Source organism: Ruditapes philippinarum, unplaced genomic scaffold, assembly GCF_026571515.1.
Source record: "Ruditapes philippinarum isolate M1 unplaced genomic scaffold, ASM2657151v2 ctg3184_1_1_1_1, whole genome shotgun sequence".
Taxonomy (NCBI): domain Eukaryota; kingdom Metazoa; phylum Mollusca; class Bivalvia; order Venerida; family Veneridae; genus Ruditapes; species Ruditapes philippinarum.
The window spans coordinates 291,899-313,316 of record NW_026855352.1 but is presented as its reverse complement, the minus strand read 5'-3'; the positions used below and the strand labels follow the sequence as shown (position 1 = coordinate 313,316).

Sequence of the window (21,418 nt, the reverse complement as noted above, 5' to 3'; positions counted from 1 at the left end):
TGTAAAATTATGGTTGATATCACACAGTAGTCACACAGTTTTCTAAAATCACTGTCTCAGATTATTCACGATAAAACATATGCTTGTTTGAAATAGTGTGTTTTAAGTGCACGTTTAAAAGAACACAATGAGCTCGAGTCTCTCACACCAGACGGCAGATCGTTCCACAGTTTCGGAGCTGCATATTCAAATCGTCGGTCGCCAAAGGTTACAGTTTTACTCGTTGGTACCACTAAAGTAAGTGCTTTGTTCTGAGATCGTAGATTCCTTCGTGGTTTGTAAACACATAACATTCTTCCATATATTCCGGAGATTTTCCATTTAAAGCTTTGTAGGTATGTGTTAAAATTTTAAACTGGATTCTGTATTGCACCAGAAGCCAATGTAATTCTTTAAGTACAGGTGTAATATGATCGTACCGTGAAGTTCTGGAGATGATGCGGGCAGCTGTATTTTGAACAATCTGCAGTTTGTTTATTAATGTTTGAGGTACTCCATACAATAATGCATTGCAGTAATCTAGGCGAGAAATGACCAATGAAGTGACAAGTTGTTTAGATGCACCAATTGTCAGATATTTTCGAATTCTTCCTATTTGTCTAAGCTGAGCATAAAATGATCTGCATACCGAATTGATGTGATCTTCCATGTTCATGTTTGAATCAAAGATGGCACCTAAATTTCTAACATTGACCGATTGGTTTATTTTAGAGTCACCCACGGTTATCGATAGATCTTCAATGTGTTTGGAGTTATACGGAGATGAGAACATGATGACTTCTGTTTTATCAGTATTTAGTTTAAGCATGTTTGCATTCATCCATGATATTATGTCTCGGAGACACGCTTGAATGCGTTGTAATTTTTCTTCCTTAGAAATGTCATCTAATGGTTTGAAAGATAGATACAGCTGTGAGTCATCGGCGTAGAGATGGTATTGCAGTCCGTGATCTTTGCAAATGGCACCAAGTGGTTTAGTGTACATAGTATAAAATTTTGGCCCTAAAACGGACCCCTGTGCAACACTAAAATTAAGTGTGACCGGCTTTGACAGCACACCGTTAATGTATACTGTCTGTTTTCTATCTTGAAGGTATGATGTTATCCACTCCAGTGGTTTTTCAGCAATTCCGAAAACATTTTCAAGTCTCTGTACCAAGGTTTTGTGATCTATTGTGTCGAAAGCTGCTGATAGATCTAGCATAACTAAGATTGTCACATTTCCATGGTCAAGGGATTTTAGTACATCATTTTGGACTTTGATAAGTGCAGTCTCTGTCGAATGGAGCTTGCGATAGGCTGACTGATACTTTTCTTGAAGTTGATTTGTTGTCACATGTTCATCAATGCGAGAGCTTACTACTCTTTCAAGTGTTTTCGATACAAACGATAGATTTGAAACAGGTCGATAGTTTTTTAAAATATTTTGATCCAATGTTGTTTTTTTTTCAGAAGGGGTTTAACATAAGACCTTTTAAACTCTGTGGGAACATTTCCTGTACTGAGAGAAATGTTGATAATGTTAGAAAGAAATGGTAAAAGTTCACCAAGGCACGATTTTAATAGCCATGTTGGTATAGGATCCAGTTCACATGATTTATTTGAAGAACTATTTATTATTTTCTTAATTTCTTCTTTTGATGCTTTCTCAAAGCGAGTCAGACTATTTTCAACGCCCATCTGTTCCGGTTCCACGTCACCTGGGTTTAGAACTAATTTTGATTTTATTTCATCCCTGATGGTCTCTATTTTCTCAACAAAGAAATCACTGAACTCTTGTGGCAATTTATCAGTTTCTATGTTTGTGGGTAAAGATGTTTCAGTTGGACCATTCATTATGTTATTGGTAATTTGAAACAATTGTTTTTGATCTCGACAACAGGATGTTACCTTATCAGAATAATGGTTCACTTTAGCCTCCACCATTATTTTATTTACTTTTGCACATTGATTTCTGTATATTTCGAGGTCTATAGTTAATTTAGATGATTGCCAATTTCTTTCTAATTTGCGCCGCATATGTTTTGCGTCATGTAGCTCCTGGGTATACCAAGCACAAGAAGGTCGTAACACTATTGTTTTAGTTTGAATTGGAGCGTGCTTTTCGAGCAAGGTGGAAAGAACATTCGTATATTCTCCTACAAGTTGTTCGAGATCGGTGTGTTCAAGATGTAAGAGTGTTGATGATTCAATATCACTCTTAAAGGAATCTATATCAATTGAGTTGAGTTTTCTATACGTCACTGACTTTCGGATAGGCGGAGGTTTTTCAGCAATGGTATTGAATATAATTGCATAATGATCTTTTGTCACTTTTCCAGATTTGTTGTCTGATAAACCTGGATCAACAACCTTAATGTTCGAAATTAAGTTGTCAGTGTCCTAGTAATGACAACATCAAGTGTATGTCCAAGCACATGGGTTGGTTCTCGAACATGTTGTACCATTCCACATGATTGTAGAATGCTTGTGAATTTAATTGTGTCAGGTTGAGTGGGGATATCCAGGTGGAAGTTCAGATCTCCTGTTATTATAATGTTCTTATCAGTCACAGCAAATTGTGCTAGGAATTCTGCCCATTCTTCTAGAAATACACTAGTTTTTAATTCATTTCCTTTAGATGGGGGTGGTCGGTAAACAATAGCTAACCTCATTGAATAATTTTTGATTGTTATCTTGCAATCTAAATGTTCAAATGTTGAGTACTCACTATCATGAGTTGATGTTAGAACCTGAACATTTATATTTGACTTATAAATCACGGCGACACCACCATAACCTTTCCCACCAGGGCGCGGGGCATGTTTTATCTGATACCCCTCTGGCAAAAGTTCATTCAGACATACTTTGTCAACTGAAGTTCCAAGCCATGATTCGGTGATTGCAACCAAATCGAATTTGTATGAAAGTATAAAATCACAAATGGCCAGAGTTTTATTTTTAACTGATCTTGGGTTAATGCAACATACATTTAACTTTCTTTGGCCTTTAACTGCAGAAATAGGTTCGTACTGTATTGTGGTCAGTGTCTTAATTCTAATCTGATCATTGTCATTTTGTGGTATTGTATTATATCTATTTGTCAATTTTACTGTTGAAATAGCCTCTGATAAGTATTGCAGGTTTGAAAAGTTTACTCCATCATTGCATGCTGTCCCAAGATCTAAATACATAATTGCGACCTCCTCGGGCACCTCTAAAATTTAAGAGATTTAAGTTTTTCAGTGTTGTGAATGTACCATTGTTAGGTTTCAAGTATCTCCTGGGCACTTTAGCTAAATCCAATAATTGCTCTCTTTTGTATGTGATCAAGCACATTGTGTCTGACAATCGCTCACCAACACAAAACACAAAAACCAGCCCACCATACACATGCACACTTCATATATCCAATTGTTTTTAAATCCAAATATCTCGAAAATGAATAAAAATTTCACAGAAGTAATTCCACAATCAGATTACTTGATAATTTATACAGATGTATGCTCAAAATCTCTTAGAAACACCGAACGGTTAACACCAAAAATAATCCAAAATGTCAGAGCACAAAAAATAGCAGCCCCACTAGGCGCTCAAATGTTAATTTAGACAAAAAAGAATCCTTAAAGAAAGCCCAACACGACAAAATAGAAAATGTTGCAAGCTCAGTTCAAGATGCATCATAACTCATAAACGTAGAGAAGATAAGTCTAAAATGAAGTGTTTGTAAATCAATACATAAAAACATAATCGATAGATAGTACTAGAAATAATAACACACCACGGTAGAAATTTTATATGAATGGTGGTGGCAAGTCACTAAGAAATCAAACTATATATATTTAACCCTTTTACAGATATCCAAATTATACATTTCTTTTGTTGCTTTTTTATCAATATTGAAAAATGATACTAAAGAAAACGGTGTCCATTGCAGACCAATTTTTTATGTGTTCACATTAATCAACACAGATAGGCAGCGGTAACTAAATGAAAGCCTGAGTTAATAAGTGACCATTGAAAACACTTACATAACGTACCTCTGAAATAATAAGATAAACAGTCAGTAAAGTTATTATAAAAAAGTTTTTAATCTTGGGAACAGTTACAACATTTGAAATGTTTGTGGTAACGAAGTGTCTAGGAAGATACAGAAATAAAAGTTTTGATTTGTTTACGACGTCTATTTTATTTACAACATCGTTATGCTTTTCATCACAATACACACGCTAAATGACGTGATTTGGTACATTGTATAATTCCTATTTCACGCTGTTGTTCAATATAAATATTTATGTAATGATAACACAAGGTTTCATACAAAATGTTTATAAATAAATGGCATATGATTGGTAAATAAGACTAATTTATCAATTTAACATAACATAAGATAGAAATATTGTACAGACTTACAGGTAGTCCACATTGTTATAGCATAAAACTTTTATTTTTTTTGTTTCATATTAAGTTTTAAATGATCAAGGGCAAATTCACTATACACGAATTACTTCTTCATGTGTTTTTCAGATGAAAGTGTTTGGAATAAAAATCGTCATAATCATAACGATATATCCTCCTTGGTATGACCTTATGAGCACCGTTTAAAATTATATGTGACCTGTTATCACAAATAAAAGCTTCACAAAAAAAAGAAACTTGTGATTTGTTGCGATTTCTATATAAATAGACATATATATCTATGTTTATGTGATTCTATACGTATTTAACGAGGAACACAATTCTCAAGAGCCAATAATGACGTTGTATATATTTGGTTAAGGTAAGTTTACCGTTATCCCGGGGGAAATCATCAGATGATCTTTTATCAGAGGTTACAAATAAATAAATGGAAGATTGTATTAATGTCTGAAAATGAGAAATGAAATTGCCTTAGTTCAAATATACAATTTGTGGCAACGTTTTTCACATTGCCACATGATTCGTTTATAAAGAATGAAAAAAAATATCTATCACATTTATAAGTATAATATTTTAGTTCAAGGTTACAGTAATCCAAACATTAAATATTATTTTAAAATTTATGTTCAATAATTAACTTAAAACTATTTCTTGACAAAACATGGTTTTATGGAGACATCTTTTACTAATTGCATGTTCATATTTTATTTAACAATATCATAATATGTTTTGTAAAAATGAAACAATACCTTGTCATGACCAGCACATTCTACTCTTCTTACTGGTGAATAGTAGTATAAAACGTTGAAACGGTGGGTTTACTAAAAGATTCTTTTAACGACTAATGTGTACTTAACTGCAGACTGCGGTCATAATGATACAGAAACATGTACAATAACACCATCTCATAAACTTCAGCAAAGAAAGTCGAGGTCTTTAAAATTCTATAATTTTATTGCTTGTTTTTGTTTTTTGTTTTTGCTTTTTTAATTTTATCATTTTTTTTCTGCCTTGTTAAAGCTCGTCCATTTGCCTAAACCATCTTTTGCTTCTATTGCCTTTTTGGAAATTAATATAGAGCTGGTTTATAGTAATTAGTATGGAAGATAAAATACACATTTGTTTACATTTTGCTACTTTTATGATATATAATGCTACATTTGGTTCTGCTAGTGAAAACAACTTTAATGCTCAAAAAATCATCAAAATATTATATAAAACAGGTGTGCCCTTCTTAAGAAGGAAACTTATTCATGGGTTTCTGAGTCATAATATGTCATGCCCTATATTAAATGTAGATTTTTATCGGAACAATGGGACACCATCATTGTAAATCATATGCTTTACAAAGGATTAAATCAAAAGTTGTCAAATTTCAGGAGGAAAACAATGCTTGATTATATTCTATATTTAGCAATATTTAAATTCTAAAGTAATACCTCAGTAACAAATGACAAACGGCCGCCTGGCGGCGTCTTTTTCTCCAAGAATATCGGCCGGTGACAATCGGACGGCAGCAGATCAAAATTTTGCTTATCGTGCGGGCGCCGTCGAGGTTTAACTACTAATTAAAATCTAACGGCGTCCGGACGATGATATTTTGGGTCACTGAGCTGAAAAAATAATCTGACGGGGATCGCTTGGTCGCCGAGTGTCGCCCGAATAGACACCAGTAAGCTTAAGACTATCGCCCGGTTTTTTCGTCCGGCGATCGCGCGGCTTGAGTTTGTTGTAATTTCGGTTCCTTTGACGGTTGGTTGTCTTAACGATTATTTTGTAGCAAGATGTTGTTGGTGTTTGGTAAAGTTATTATCGCCTTTGCAAATAAGTTTTGATGTTTGATTAAAATTTTCATAAATTTGTTTTTTTATGTCATAGTTCTACATTTATATATCATCACTCCAACGTTATACTGAAATAAAACTCTTTTTTTTTCAAAAATCACGTACAATTTTTTCGCTAGGAGTTAGTTACAAGGCTTAGTGTGGACATATTTATATTTATGGTAAAACAATTTCAGTGTTATCAAAAAATGCAACAAAATTATTTATTCTCTTCCTTCTGAACATGCCTTGAAATACCACAGAATGCATCTATTGCAATGTAGATTTTAAAAAAAAATCGGGGAGCATGCCCCTAACCCCCTAAGACTAGTGCCTACATATTGATTTCTTTGAAGCTTTGCCCCTGTTCGGGTAATTGTAATTGATACAAAAAAACCTCCGATTTTAAAGGATACCGGGCGGACATCGCCCGAGCCTCGCCCGTCGCCAAAATAGACATCAGTAAGCGAACAAGCATCGCCCGATACCCGGACGATTAATTAATAGGCATCACACAGTCATCGTTTTGTCGTACTGCGATCGCGCAGCTTGAGTTTGTTGTAAATGCTGGTTGAGCTTTTTACTTGCCTAAAATGTATCCTTGAATTTCTTGGTATTTAACATGAACTTTATGGTCGAGCAAGATAGTCTACACGAATTATTATTAAAAGCAAACTACAATTCTTGTCTTATAAACTTGATCTTTATCTTTGTCTGTACTATTTATTCTAATTGTATGAAAGAGGTTGCTCAAAATTGATAAAGTTGTTCATTTACTTGCATAATATGTTACTTACTTTACCTACGCTTTGTGTCAATCTGTGTCCTAAATATTGTATTGTCAAAGTCCTTGCAAGAAAACGTGAGTATGAACTAAAAATCTACATGCTTCCAATTTGTACATTTCTGTTTTCATTTCCCTTTTACTGAAAATATATTTTTTTTAAAAAAACTTAGTGGCTTCCAGCAAACGTTTAGGCCGCGGAGATCTCTCCTTTCCCAGATTTGTTAATATATTTCAATATTGTTTTTATAAATAAATCCCTAATCCTATAAAGGAAGACAACTGCACACTAGTTATATTATTAATATTAAAGTAATTTTGAGCGACACGGTGAAAACACTGATATTATGACCTCACATAAACGCTGAAATACGCACAATGAACACCTTTTTAATTAAACAAAATTATTGACAACATAAAACTTCTAATTGCGCGGTATGAAAATGTTACTTTGTTGGCTTATTGGCACATAAAGAAATTGAACATTGAATTAAATGATAAACATTGTTCTGTTGTTAAATATCAAATATTTCCAAATATATTCAATATTAATGAATTTGTTGATACTTTAGTAACCTTTTGTTTATTAATTCATGTTTTTCGTTAAATCCAACTGAAAGTAAATGTCAAGATTTTTATAAAATAGAGAACAATTGAATCCCTAAAGAAGCTTAACACGACAAAATTTAAAATGTTTCAGACAGTTTATCAAAAGAGACACGATGTTGACCAAAAGAAACGAAGTAACATCACACATCCACACACACACGCACTTGCGCACGCACACCCACACACATGCGCACACGCACGCACCCCCTCCCACACACACACAAAACAACATCATCAAACAATCTGTTTGTCAATTAAGAGTTGGTCCTGAATCATAATTTGATTGTTTTCAACAACGCTCTTTTGCTCTTTTGCTTAACCAAAACTGATCTATGCTTTATCTGTATAAACTTTACCTAGCTTGAAAATTATAAAAACTTTAGAGAAATGTATGTGTGATTTCATTTAGGAGAATAAACCAGAAAAGATAAAAAGAGATACATTGAAGAAAAAATATGAAAATGGGGGAATAAAAATGATTGATTTGAGAAAATGTATATTATCCGTAAAAGCCCGCTGGGTATAAAAAATGATAAATGATGACTCGACATCTTTAATAAAATATATACTTATACTATATACTTATCTCAATTAGACATATACGGACACAAGTTACTTTTTGAATGTGAAATAAATGACAAAGTTATACAAAGCAAATTTAACGTTATTCGTTTTTAAGAGATATAATTTCCACCTGGAACCAAATAAAAATCATACCAAAATGTAACAACACAAATAAACAAATAGTTTGGAATAATATGAAAATAACATCAAATGAAAAATCACGCTTCTATAAGTCTTGGTATGAAAAGGGTATTGTGTATTTGGAACATCTGTTTGACTTCAGAATTAATCAATTTTACACTTTTGAAAATTTTAAAACAATTTATCAAATCCCTGATGAAGTTTACCTCAAATATATGATTTTAATAAGAAATATATATTCTTACGTCATTACAGGTATCAATCTAGACAACGTCAATATCAATACCCCAAATAAAAATATTTAAGCGTCATTTATTGAAACAAATGGAACCAATAAATATCTATATGAACATCAGTTAAAACAAGATAACATTATCAAACATATTGCAGAAAATAAGTGGGAAAATATCTTTGAAAACGAAAATATATGTTGGGAAAAAACATACCAAAACATTCTATCAACAACGATTGACACTAAGATTAGATATTTTCAACAAATATCTACACAGAATAATTGCTACAAACAAAAGTCTCTTACAACAAAACCTTTCTTCTTCGAGTCTTTGTAATTTTTGTGCAACGGATATTGAATCTATTGGACACCTCTTTTGGCAATGTTCTTACTCACAACTTTTTGGAGGGATTTAATAAAATATTTTTTACAAAAGAATTGTAATAGTATAGAAGTTAACTTGAAAACAATATCTCACATAATTACAAGCACAGATACACAAAAAGATGCAAACAACTTTATTCCTTTGGTGGCAAAATATTACATATATAGTTGCAAAATTGGAAGACGCACACCACAATTTAATTTATTTTTACATTATTTTCGGAGCAGACTATGTATTGAAAAATGTATTGCATCGCGATAAACTTTTCAAAAATGGACTATAATTTTCCCAGATACGAATATATAACATATGAAAATATCTTACTTACATGAAATATAAAACAATTATGTTTAAAAGCAGTCAAAAACTGTAGATGTATCTTCTGTTGTTTTTTCTTGTTCTTTTCTATTTAATTTTCATCCTCTCTTTACTTTCCCTTTTGTTTTTGTTTTAATATTAGTTGACACTTATACGAGTATCGTATTGTATTGCTGATGGTACCCGAAATGTTTGTGTGCTGTTTTGTGTGTGCGTTATGTTCGAAATATATATAGTTATAAATCCTGTTGGTATTTAATGAACTGGAAATATGGATGTATGGATGTGGATGTGTGTACGTGCTAGTGTGTGCGTGTGTTTGTGTGTGAAAAAAACAAAACAACTCTTTGTGATTATGCTTTTGTATTATCTGGACAGAAGATTATTATATGTTATGAACACTTTATTACTGTATGATCACAGAGAGAAAAAATTATAAAAAAACGCTCTTTTAAGATAACAACATTTACAATATTTTCTTTTAATGATTATCTTATAAAAAATCAACGTTTTGTTTGTATTTCAATATAATCAATATATATAAGTTTCATGTGAATATATATAGCAAGTTAAAACTAATAAGCGTGCTGTCGCCCCGCGACCCCGCCATGCGAAAAGTAGAGAATTAACAAGTTAAACTAGCGGGGGAGCGGATCGAAAATACGCTTATTTGAGAGGGCATGGGGCGATGTAAAATAAATAAAAGTCGCCCTGCGGGGGCGCAGAGCGAGATTTAAGATAACACGGCGGGAGAGCGGAGCAAAAACATACTTATTAGCGGTAGCGCAGGGCGAGGTTTATTCAATAACCCCGCGACCCCGGCAAACGAAAATTTAAGAATAAACCAGTTAAAATGGGGGAGCGGGGGTCGAAAACACGCTTATTAGAGGGGCGATAATTAGCGTGTTTTCCATCCGCGCCCCGCCGTTTTATTTCTTAAATCTCGCTCCGTGACCCTGTGGGGCAAAGTTTTATTAATTAAACTTATCCCCGCGCCCCGCTTATAAGCGTGTTTTTGATCTGCATCCCCGCCATTTTAACATGTTAATTCTTGAGTTTTCGCTTGGCGGGATCGCGGGGCGAAAACAATATGGCACAAATCAGCCACCACACTTTCAAAATGTTAACATGTCGATGATCCTGTCTTTCGCTTAGAATGAAATGAAATTTTCTTATGTTTACATTTGCAGACTATTTTCTTTAGGTCCGAGCGAAATTTTGTCCCACTGAAGCAGTAAATCAGGAAGTTCAGGCTGTTGTTTAATATGAAAAGTGCTACAGAAATAGAAAGCACACACGTAATGATATTTATAAAATAATAAATATCGTCAAAACTCTCAGCGTTATCAATTGTAAACAGTTCAAAATAATAATAAAGCATGAATGTCAGTGGTAACACTGATACGCAGTGAAGAAGGGATGCGCCTATGCACAGTTTATTGAATGTTCCTTGACGGCTTTGACGGTTAGAGGAATTAAGGCGTAGTTTTGAATTTCTAATCATAAACAATTTCGTCGATATAACAATGTTACATGGTATCATACATACCAGTGGTAGAATGCACAGAAACCATACAATGGACACTTTTTCAATACCTTCACTGCTTTTATCAACACATAAACACATACTGATGCCGAACACGTTATCCAGAACAAAACGGCTGCAGATATATTCATTATAATTTAGTCCCAAAAGCACAATAATGATTACAATGCAAGCTAACCATGCCCTTCGTCTGAAGCCTTCCTTTCGAAACCTAAATGGAAAGCATATGCTTAGCATGCGCTCTAGTGTTATGCTCACAATAACCCATGTCGATAGTTGTGGAGCAAAAGGTAACAAACCAGCACAAACACGCCCCATAATGCTACAATAACTCGTGTCGGAGATATCAATGAAATGTGGAATGACTAATCCGGTCAGGAAGCTTATGAGTGTAAGTAAATCGCTTGTAGCTAATATTTTGAAGTATGTAGAGCACGCCATCTTGCAACACTCTCTCCCTCTATTCCATACAATCAGAGACAAAATATTTCCGAAGAATCCTATTACAATTTCTACAATCATAATAATTACCGCTAAATTCCACCAAGTATCCAATTTTTGTTTAATCTTCATTTCAATATGATTCATTAATGTTTCATTTAGGGTATCGTTTGAATCGTTCATAATATCATACAAGGTATACAAAAAGGAATAATTTCCTTCGTTATCGTAAGGATCAGTGTAGTTCATTTTTCTCCTTTAAAAAGTTTTAACAACACATTGTGAAATATGATGTTATTGCTATGAAACTATATCCCGACGTTTTTCCCATTTTCAGACTTAACATGATTTCGGCTTAAATGAGATTGCTTTGTGAAGTTTTCATTTCGTCATAGCTGTATTTCTCAAGTTAGAACCAGGAAATAACATTCTAAAGTTTGAATGAAAAGTTTTGTTGGAAAAGGAATCCTTAATGTCTATATTAGTACTTTAATCATGCTCGTGGGATGACATATATAACACGAAAAACACTGCCTCATTTTCAAGGCACATAAACGCATCTATGAAATTTGTAATATCCCTTGTTAGTATTGATTTAAACATTTCATAAAAATAAAGTGTATCGAATGTTCCGGACACCGTATTTTTTGATGTTCACAAGATGTTCTTTTGATAACTTATTTTTATCCCCTTTATATTTCTATTGAAAAAGAGGTAACTAGTTATTCAGTACCTTTTCTTCGTAAGCATAACCATGGGTTATTGACACAGTAAACCTCTTTTCTAATGATTTAAAAAACAGTATTTTGATGTTTGTCACAGTCGTATTGCCCAAACAACGCCAATCACAAATAATAAATGTGCAATTCACAAAACTCCTTTTTGGTATCACGTAGAATATTTGTATGTTAGCCAGTTCATCTCGCGTTAGTTTAAATAATGTTCCTGATTGAAGGAAACTTTATTGGTTGTTCATATATCGATCCAATATCTTTTTATTTGATTTAACTGATGTGTAGTTTGCAGGTCTTCCCTGAACAGTAAATAAATTTTCCAAAATTTATAAAACATTATTTCTTTGTATTATTTTGATAATTGCACAAACAGTTTTATTTTTATGCTCGATAAATTTTTTTAAAAATATAAGCCGGTAAAACTTACATCGTTAATGATTTTGAGGATGTGTCTGTTTTCATATTACAAAAATGCATTTAACGTTATTACTAATATCCTGATAAAATACAATCCGAGTGAATGTAAGTTCAAGCGTCCTTTGTTTTTTTCTTCATCAAGTAATATCGCTCATATTTAGAGCACTGTTCAAATAGGAATTGTCACCATGTTCATTATATCAAATTAATATTTCTCCAAATTATGAATAGCGTGTAATAATTTATCTGACATTTGAAACAGCTTGCTCTAATTACGAATGAAATGTTACAAACCAACCTTTTGAATAAGTAATGAGTAATTTACTCTATGTTTCCATTTGATTGAATTAATTGTTGCCATATTTTGTTAAACGTTAACAACTTGCCACCTAACTGCATTATGTATAAAAATATCGCTTTGATTCATAAAGAAGTTTCCATATTAATGCAAACGGTCAGATATAAAATGAGAAGTAACACTAGAAAAGCAAATGATATGACATGCATGAGAAATATTAAACATGTTTTGTAAACTTTACAAAAAAAAAAAGATTATACTTACAAGTCAATTTTGCGAAAAAAGCCAGAACGTTGCTTTTTACAATAAGCATGTTTACCAGCAGCGTTATGCCCACACCTAATATATTTGTCGGTACTTCCACAATATGAAAACAGTTTGTCCACGTAATCAATTATTATCCTAATTGTGCAGAATATGCTTATATTAAAACATTGTCAATCATTACGTACGATAATCACACACCTTTGTATCATGTGATTGCTGTGTGTCATGGTAGGGCATGGCTCCTTTGTGTTGCATTTTATTTTCTCCGGTATATTCAGCCAAGTCGGTATAACTAACCATAAAGTATAAATTATAACGAAAGAGAAACAATAATGTGTTTGAGTATGATATAAGTATGTGTTGGCCACTTTGATGTGATAAATCCTTAACGTGTTTTCACTAGCATCTGTACTGATGAAAATATTATGCGATACTGTTTGACCCTGGTAAATCATGCTGTAATACAAAACTGAATTGAAGAAATGATATAAATAATTGATAATGACATTGGCATCACTCTGTCATATTTTTCTCTAAATGAGATAATATTGGTGTGTGTAACAACTATTCAATTAATATATCATTTATTTAGCAAATTTATTATCGCACTATACATCTGTAATAGTTTTACCCTTTTGATGACCTTGCACGTTTGATTACTTCAAACATTTAGTCTTTAATACTATTTTTTAACCATTTTTGGAATGATCCGAAAGCTCATCAAATTCAAGTTTAAGAATATAAGTTCACATTGTGTGAGTACTTACAAAAAATGGATCGATGGACCATTCGCTGTTCCTGAAAACCAGATGAATCGTAATGTTCTTGTCAGATTTTGATCATGAATATATCACAATGGTTATGAACACTTGAATAAAGTCACAGTATCAATAGGAAATTTATTTTCTATTCCGGAATAAATGTCAAAGAAACTTTAGATAATTGTAGATTATCATTATAATGTTTAAGTCCATATAACAATGTGATTTGGGAAGCTATGTTTTAAACAACACAAAATGTGGTCTCTGCATGATGTATTGCTATATATATGGAAATATACACTTTGAACATGCATAGGCTAATGTTGCTGCTGTTGTACTAGTATTTTTTGTTAACCTATGTATTCCAGGTTAACGGATGACTGCGTTAATTGACAAACAATTATCTGCTCGTTTAGTTGCATTTTTGTTTCTGCTTTTTGTTCTCACATTTACCGTTAGATTTGTTGACATAAATGTTACTGTTTGGCATTAAAACAATAACATAAATGTTATCACTTTTGTTGTATGAATATCTTCACTGTTTATGGATGTTTGTTTGCATAAATCAATCTATGGAATATAAGATGATTTTTTATGTATTTTATTGAAAAAGAAATAAAAATGTATTCATTAAGAACAGAACAAATTTTGTGACATTTTGATTAAAAAAAGTTGCTGTTTATCTTATTTCTGATTTGTTGTTGAATAACTTCGTAATATCAATAATGTAAAGCAGATGAACACTTTATAGTTATGCAAACTAAAATTTTTGTTCATATATGAATCAATTTTATCAGCCAAGAGAAGACAGTCTCACTTTCACTTTTGACACACTTGTACATATTGTTGTATTGGTTTACGGCGCACCAACGCAGTATAATCATATGGCGCCGAAACAGGAAAGATGTTTTTGGCTAACCTGGATTGTAACGAATATTAAAGCAACATCAGGGGTCAAAACAACCTCACCTGCTAACAGATGCATAGACTCCAATCATTCAAACCCTTATAATCGCCTCGTCGATCATTTAGGGGTAAAGGGTGGCTGCAATTCTTATGCCTCATCAAATAGCCAAGCTCCTGTAGTAAATCGTTTCAAAACCGAGTGTTTATTCAAACAGTGATATTTTGAGAGATATCCGCAGTTTTTAGCAAATTATCAAGAAAATGGTTAACATAATGACAATATTGTTCACTGATATGCAGAAGAATATGACATGAATGAGATAATTGAATTTTTAGGTACTTGCAAAGTTATATCAAAACCTCGAAAAATGATGTAATCGCCTGTAATCATTTCAGTGACATATGTAACACTATGATACAATTGCAAGCAATTTAGTTATTTACTTTAAAACGAAAAAAGGAGTAATCATCTTCCAAAAATGAATATGATATAAGACACTATATTGTTGTATTTTAATTAGGGAATATATAACAATTTTGAGTGCACTGTTGTATAAAAAACGGTATATTATTGTTATCTTTTAGACATTATGACAGGCCAATCCAAGGCACAGAGTGACCGAGCAGGTGAGAGTCAAAAAGAGTTTGCATTTGTCATTATTCCTTTCAAATTTATAATTTGCCTAATATGAACGACAAATAAATCACGTGATCCAAGGACATTTATGTAATTATCCAATAAGTCCAACTTATCAAAATAATGAGGTAGATTTGTTTTGAATCTTCAGTTTTGAAATAAATATATTGTATGAAAATCCCCTCAACATATTCCAATCAACTGCTCGACAATCACATAATAACAGTCAATCTTTTTCGAGCGTACGTACGCACACACACACGCACGCACACATAATTTATTTTAAGACAGATTATGCCCTTAAATGATTTTATTGTCCTTTTTAAAATACTGTACATGTTTTGTTATTTTTGTGGTCCTTTCTTAATTTTTGAAACATTTACACCGCTGAAAAACAAAATGTCTAAACCATCTTGTTTTTTTTGTGTATTTTTTGTGTTTTCCTTTTTTCTTTTCTTTTTAAATGAGTAAAGTATTTTCTTAGGACATGTTGTCTACTTTTTAAATGTGTCTTTTAACGTCCTTTCTGTGATATGATAGTCTTCATAACCTCAGATCCCCTTTAAAAATTCCATTTTTTTTAGTTCAGCCCATTGATTTCTCGTGTAGGGCACACTATTCTTTTCCTTAAAGACAATATGGCACTTTTCATGGAATGTACCACTGTGTCACAATGGAAGTTCCATGTTAACCTCCGTATGAACACATCTGCGGACGTTTCTAAACACAAAAACTCACCGTTTTCGTGTTTAAATTTTGCATTCTGCTTAAACTGGTGAAAGGGGGCATGAACTGTAACTTGCACTTTCCAGTTCCGTCCATGAACAGGTTCAATCAAACTGAGCCTGCAACATGTTTAATATTACCGTGTTGGGCCTAACTCTACAATTCTGTTTTTCTTTATTTTAGTATTTTGTATAGAAGACAAAATACTGCTTTTAGTTACTTTTTCAAATTATTATGACAAATTATAACACAAAAAATTAGTTTCTTCAAAATATATACATCTAACGTACCCTAAAATCATTATTTACTATAACTATTGCCAAACAATCACTGTATAGTATCGTTTCCGTTTGATTTTGCTGTTACCGTCTGCAAACTGTAGCATTCGTTTTTCTTTTAAATAACAAAAAGGACGTCTTCAAACTTGGACACATCAACTATTTTAACAACACCTACAATTTGACAAGATTGACTCTGACTTTTAAACGGCCTTGTCCTTCATGGTAAACGTTACTACTTTTGCTTTATTTTTCTTTATTTGTCCATATCTTTGTCTCTTTATGCAAGGCTATGGTGTATATTTAAATACAACAACTCTAAGGATAAGATCCTTTACTCATAACATTTACCTTGAAATTCTTATTTTGTATCTTTTACTTTTCTTTTAACGATAGTAAGCTTTATATCTTTATAAATGGATTGTCTTCTTACGTGGGTATAATAATACTTGGGACAACATATTTCACGATGTAAAAATTTTACTTTTATTTGACCTTTACAGTCAAGTTGAAATTATTGAATATTGCTGAAATTGACCTTAACTTTGAAAGCTTTAATTGATTTGATTGACACTTGGACAAAATAATTCTTAATGAAACTTCTTTTAAATACAAAAACTAAAGTATTTATATATATCTAAGCAGTTAATTTAATTTAAATAGTTTTGTATCATAGAAACAGTTACAATATTTAAAGTGTGTGTAGACATATTGTCTACGAAAATAAGGAAATAAAAAATTACTGTCTGAAAGTTATTTAGGATGCTTATTTTATTTACGACATCGTTATGCTTTTCATCACAATATGCACGCTAGATTTCGTGCTTCGGTACATTGTTTCCGTTTTCACGCCGTTCTTCAAGATAAACATTTATGTCATAATAAAACAAGGCTACATAAAAAATCTTTATATATTAATAAAATATAATTGGTAGAAGGACTGACACAGCATCAAATAGAATTAATGAGATACTCTAACGTTGTCCTTATTTTAATAAAACGATAAACTATATTACATTTTTGCACAGTATTGAGTTTTAAATGTCCAAAGGCAACAAAACTTCGTTCAAACATGTTGTGATCTATTTGGAATTTTTAAATTTATTAATTGATGCGATATGTTTCACTAAATATCTTGGTGATTGTTGTCAGAATAATGTCTGTTACATTTGAACGGACACAATGTAAGATATTTATTATCCCGACACAATTATAAAGATTTATGCTCTGTTTTATGACCTAAAAAACACTGTTTTATATTTACATGTGACCTTTAATCATATATTAAAGCTGCACGAAAAAAAAGCCTTTTGATTTGTGGAGATTCTTATATACATCGACATATCTATTTATATTTATGTAACTATTTACGTATTTAAAAAGGAACACAATCCTCAAGAGCCGAAAATGACGTTGTATATATTTGGTTAAGATTATTTTCAGTTATCCCGCGGGAAATCAGCCGATGATCTTTTATCAAAGTTACAAATAAATAAATAAATGGAAGATTGTATTAATGTCTGAAAATGGGAATGAAAAGAACTTAGTTCTATCATACAATTTGTGGCAACAATTTTCAAATTACCACATAAAAAGATAAGGCAAATTTTTACTAACTCCATCGAAATTCCTTGGCAAATCGTGTTTTTATGTAGATATCATTTACAACGTGTATGTTAATATCATATTATAATAAGTTTTGTAAATAGAAACTATACCTAGCCGAGTACACCACACATCACCCGCCTTAATGCTGAACAGTAGCATAAAAGTAAATCTGTAAATGGGGTTGTTAATCAAAAATTGCTTATCTGCACTTTACTACAAATTGGGGTCATTAGGATACAATATCATACACATTTACAATATTATCTTTATAAAAATTCATAAGCAAACTTTCAACAAGAAAATTGTTTTATAAAATACTTTAAACTATTTTATTTGAATAACGATGCTGCCGATTTTAAGCACAATACTCGTTTTTTGCTGATAAAATACGGAAGGAAAGTATAAATCAATTTACTTTCATGTTGATAATTAATAAATTGTAAGGAAATGTAATCAAACTCGTTAATTTTCTCTTTTGTAATTATTTCCTTAAAATCTATTTAATGTTCGTGTCCTGTTAAATAGTCGAATAAGACTATTCAATGGCCAATAACCTAAACCATCTTTTATTTCTTTTTTTGTTGGCAATTAGTATAGATATAGTTATGTTATATTTGAAGTCAATATACACCTTTGTCTATATTTTGCTACTTTTATGAAAAATAATTGTACATTTGATTCAATTCGTAGAATGCAACTGTTAAAAATTGAACAGAATCTAAAGTAAGTCAAACTTCATTTGTTTTACGTGTCATTAAGCTGTTTAGTATTTTGTAGTTTCGAGAATTCTTATCTTTGTGGATCACTCTGTTAATTAAATTTTTTAAACATTTACGTTCTGTTTGAAAAACGAAATATAACAGAAGACTTTACTCTTTTACTATTTATTCACGCACCAAGCAGTTACCATTCGTACTGCCAATAATTGTTGGTTAGTTTAGTTTAAACATATTTTATTTCTCAGAATATATATACATGTTATAATTCACAATATACAGATGCAATTCAAATATTCTTAAAAAACAGGATTAGAATGAAAGACAACATGTCTTATGAAATTCTTCTCCTAAGTGAGTAATTGACATGTAATAGGCGCTTAAATAATTACATATTTTATAATCTGAGACGAATATAATATAGAAAAAAAAATCTTGAAAACAAAATATATTAGAGAAAAAGAAAACACAGAAATTGATATGTATTCAAATGCTTTAAGAAACATTGTATATGTCATGTATGTTCTATTGAATAAATTTAGGATGAATACATATTTAGAATGAATATATCAATAGATTGAATTAACATTCAAATAAATATTATCATACAAAGTAGAAAAGTATTTGACAATAACACAGAAAGGTGAAAAGGTAGTGAAGAAGGAGAAAGATAAATAATGAGGTATAAAGTAAAGGAATATAATGTTTAAGTGATTGGGTGTTAAATGAATCTTTTTGTCTCTTGGATGTAAGTGTGTACGTGTGAAAAAATTATGTCATTAGTTTGGTCAGAAAGGTCTGGGTTGCCTAAAAGTAGAACATTTAAATCAATGTCAAAGTTATTTAAATTTCGAAGTAACTTTTGTCGAGCTGTGTCAAATTGTGTACATTCGAAGAAGAAATGAAAGTTATTTTCTATTTGGCCGCAAAGACATAAAGGTGATGCAGTTATGTTTTTCAAAAATAAATGGTAGTTTAGAGAACTACACTTTGTTCGAAGTCTTGTATGAAGAATTTGAAGTTTTCTTTCACCAGACAAGTAATACTTAGGCGTGTGCCGTATGTTTTTCTTCAAATTTTGTTTAAATGATGTGATAGTTGGAAGGTTACGGACGTCGTGTGGAAGATTATTCCATTCCCTTATTGCAGTCGGAAAAAAAGAGTTAAAATAAAGTGTAGTTCTTGCATATATTCCCGGAATATTGTCAATATTTCTTAGGTTGTACCTATTATTAGTTGATGTTGGGAGAATTGAGAAAAGATAATCTGGAGCTAGTCCGTTTTGAATTTTAAAAAGTAAGATCATTCTATGTATATATCGTCTTTCTTCGAGAGATTCCCAGTTTATTTCATTTGAAAGATTTTCGAGTGAAACAAGTCTTGTACATCCGGAAGCAATACGAGCACATTCGTTTTGGATTTTGTTAAGTTCGTCTAATTCAAAATTTGTAGCATTTCCCCATATAACATCAGCATATTCAAGTAATGGACGAATGAAAGAAGTGTAGATTGTCTCTAGTGATTTTCTATCTAGGCGAAATTTAAGTTTTCTCATAATATTTACCCTATTCCATGCTTTATTTGATATATAATCTATATGTGAGTGCCATGTGCAGTTATTCGAAATTAAAACTCCAAGATGTTTGTGGTCGGAAACTTCAGTAATAGTCTGATTATTCATTTGTAGTTCAGGGTGTTGATTTGGATTTCTCTTTCTAGAGACTAATAAAGACTCAGATTTAGAAGGATTAAATGAAACAAGCCATGTATCTGCCCATAATGAAATTCTGTCTATATCCGACTGTAATGTGATAGCAGCTGTTTGTGGATTTTCAACAACAAGATAAAGACTAGTATCATCGGCGAATAAATTGATACAAGATTGTATATCTTTAACAATATCGTTAATAAATATGAGAAAGAGGAGAGGGCCAAGAATAGAGCCTTGGGGGACACCAGCTGAAAGGTAACCAATAGAAGATTTAGAATTAGAAAGGACAACACGTTGTTGTCTATCTTTTAAATATTCGAGAAACCAAGTATAGACCTTTCCAGAAATTCCAGCATGTTTCAATTTAGTAAGTAAACCCTCGTGCCAAACCTTGTCGAAAGCTTTACTAATGTCAAAAAAAAATAACTCGTACTTCTAGACCGTTATCAAGGGCTTTGCAAAGAGTATCGTAAATAGACACTAATTGATTGATTGTTGAATCGCCTGGTATAAATCCTGATTGAACTGGAGTAAGGAAGTTATTATTTTGCAAATGGTTAAAGAGATGTTTGAATATAAGTCTTTCAAATACTTTCTCCATGGTGTTTAGAAGTGAAATAGGACGATAGTTACTAGGCAGGGATGGATCACCTTTTTTGAAAATTACAGTTACATTAGCTTCTTTCCAAGAAGATGGTATGATACAACTTTGGAGAGAGTAGTTGAATAGGTTACATAAGGGGACAGAAAGTTCTTGAGAAGCTTCTTTAAGAATTGTATTACTGATTCCATCAGGACCAGATGCTTTATCGGTTTTAAGAGATTTAAGGACAGATTGTGTTTCGTCTGGAGTAAGAACAAGTTCAGATAATATATTACCATTCAATGGAGGACCAAGATCGGGGACATCTTTATCTGAGTTGTCGACTTGAGTCTGCTGAAGAAAATATTCATTTAGGAGATTTGCCTTCTCTTCGTCAGAAAAATGTAATTTGTTTGTGTTGCTCTTAAGTGGGGGCATTGTTTGACTTGTTGTAGATGAAATGAATGTTTTTAAAGTTTTCCACCAATCCTTAGATGATAATGATTGTTCTTTTAGTTTATTTGCCATATTACAG

At 32.0% G+C, this 21,418-nt stretch overlaps 1 protein-coding gene across 1 annotated transcript; it reads right to left on the bottom strand.

The window, feature by feature from the left end:
* Positions 1-1,416: 1,416 nt before the first annotated feature.
* LOC132743039 (uncharacterized) lies at positions 1,417-3,173 on the bottom strand. Its single transcript, XM_060731554.1, has 2 exons — positions 2,445-3,173; positions 1,417-2,382 (listed from the first exon to the last, which is right to left on the bottom strand). Exons 1-2 carry the CDS (start codon positions 3,171-3,173, stop codon positions 1,417-1,419), a joined length of 1,695 nt encoding a protein of 564 aa, XP_060587537.1.
* Between the last annotated feature and the right edge of the window lie 18,245 nt (positions 3,174-21,418).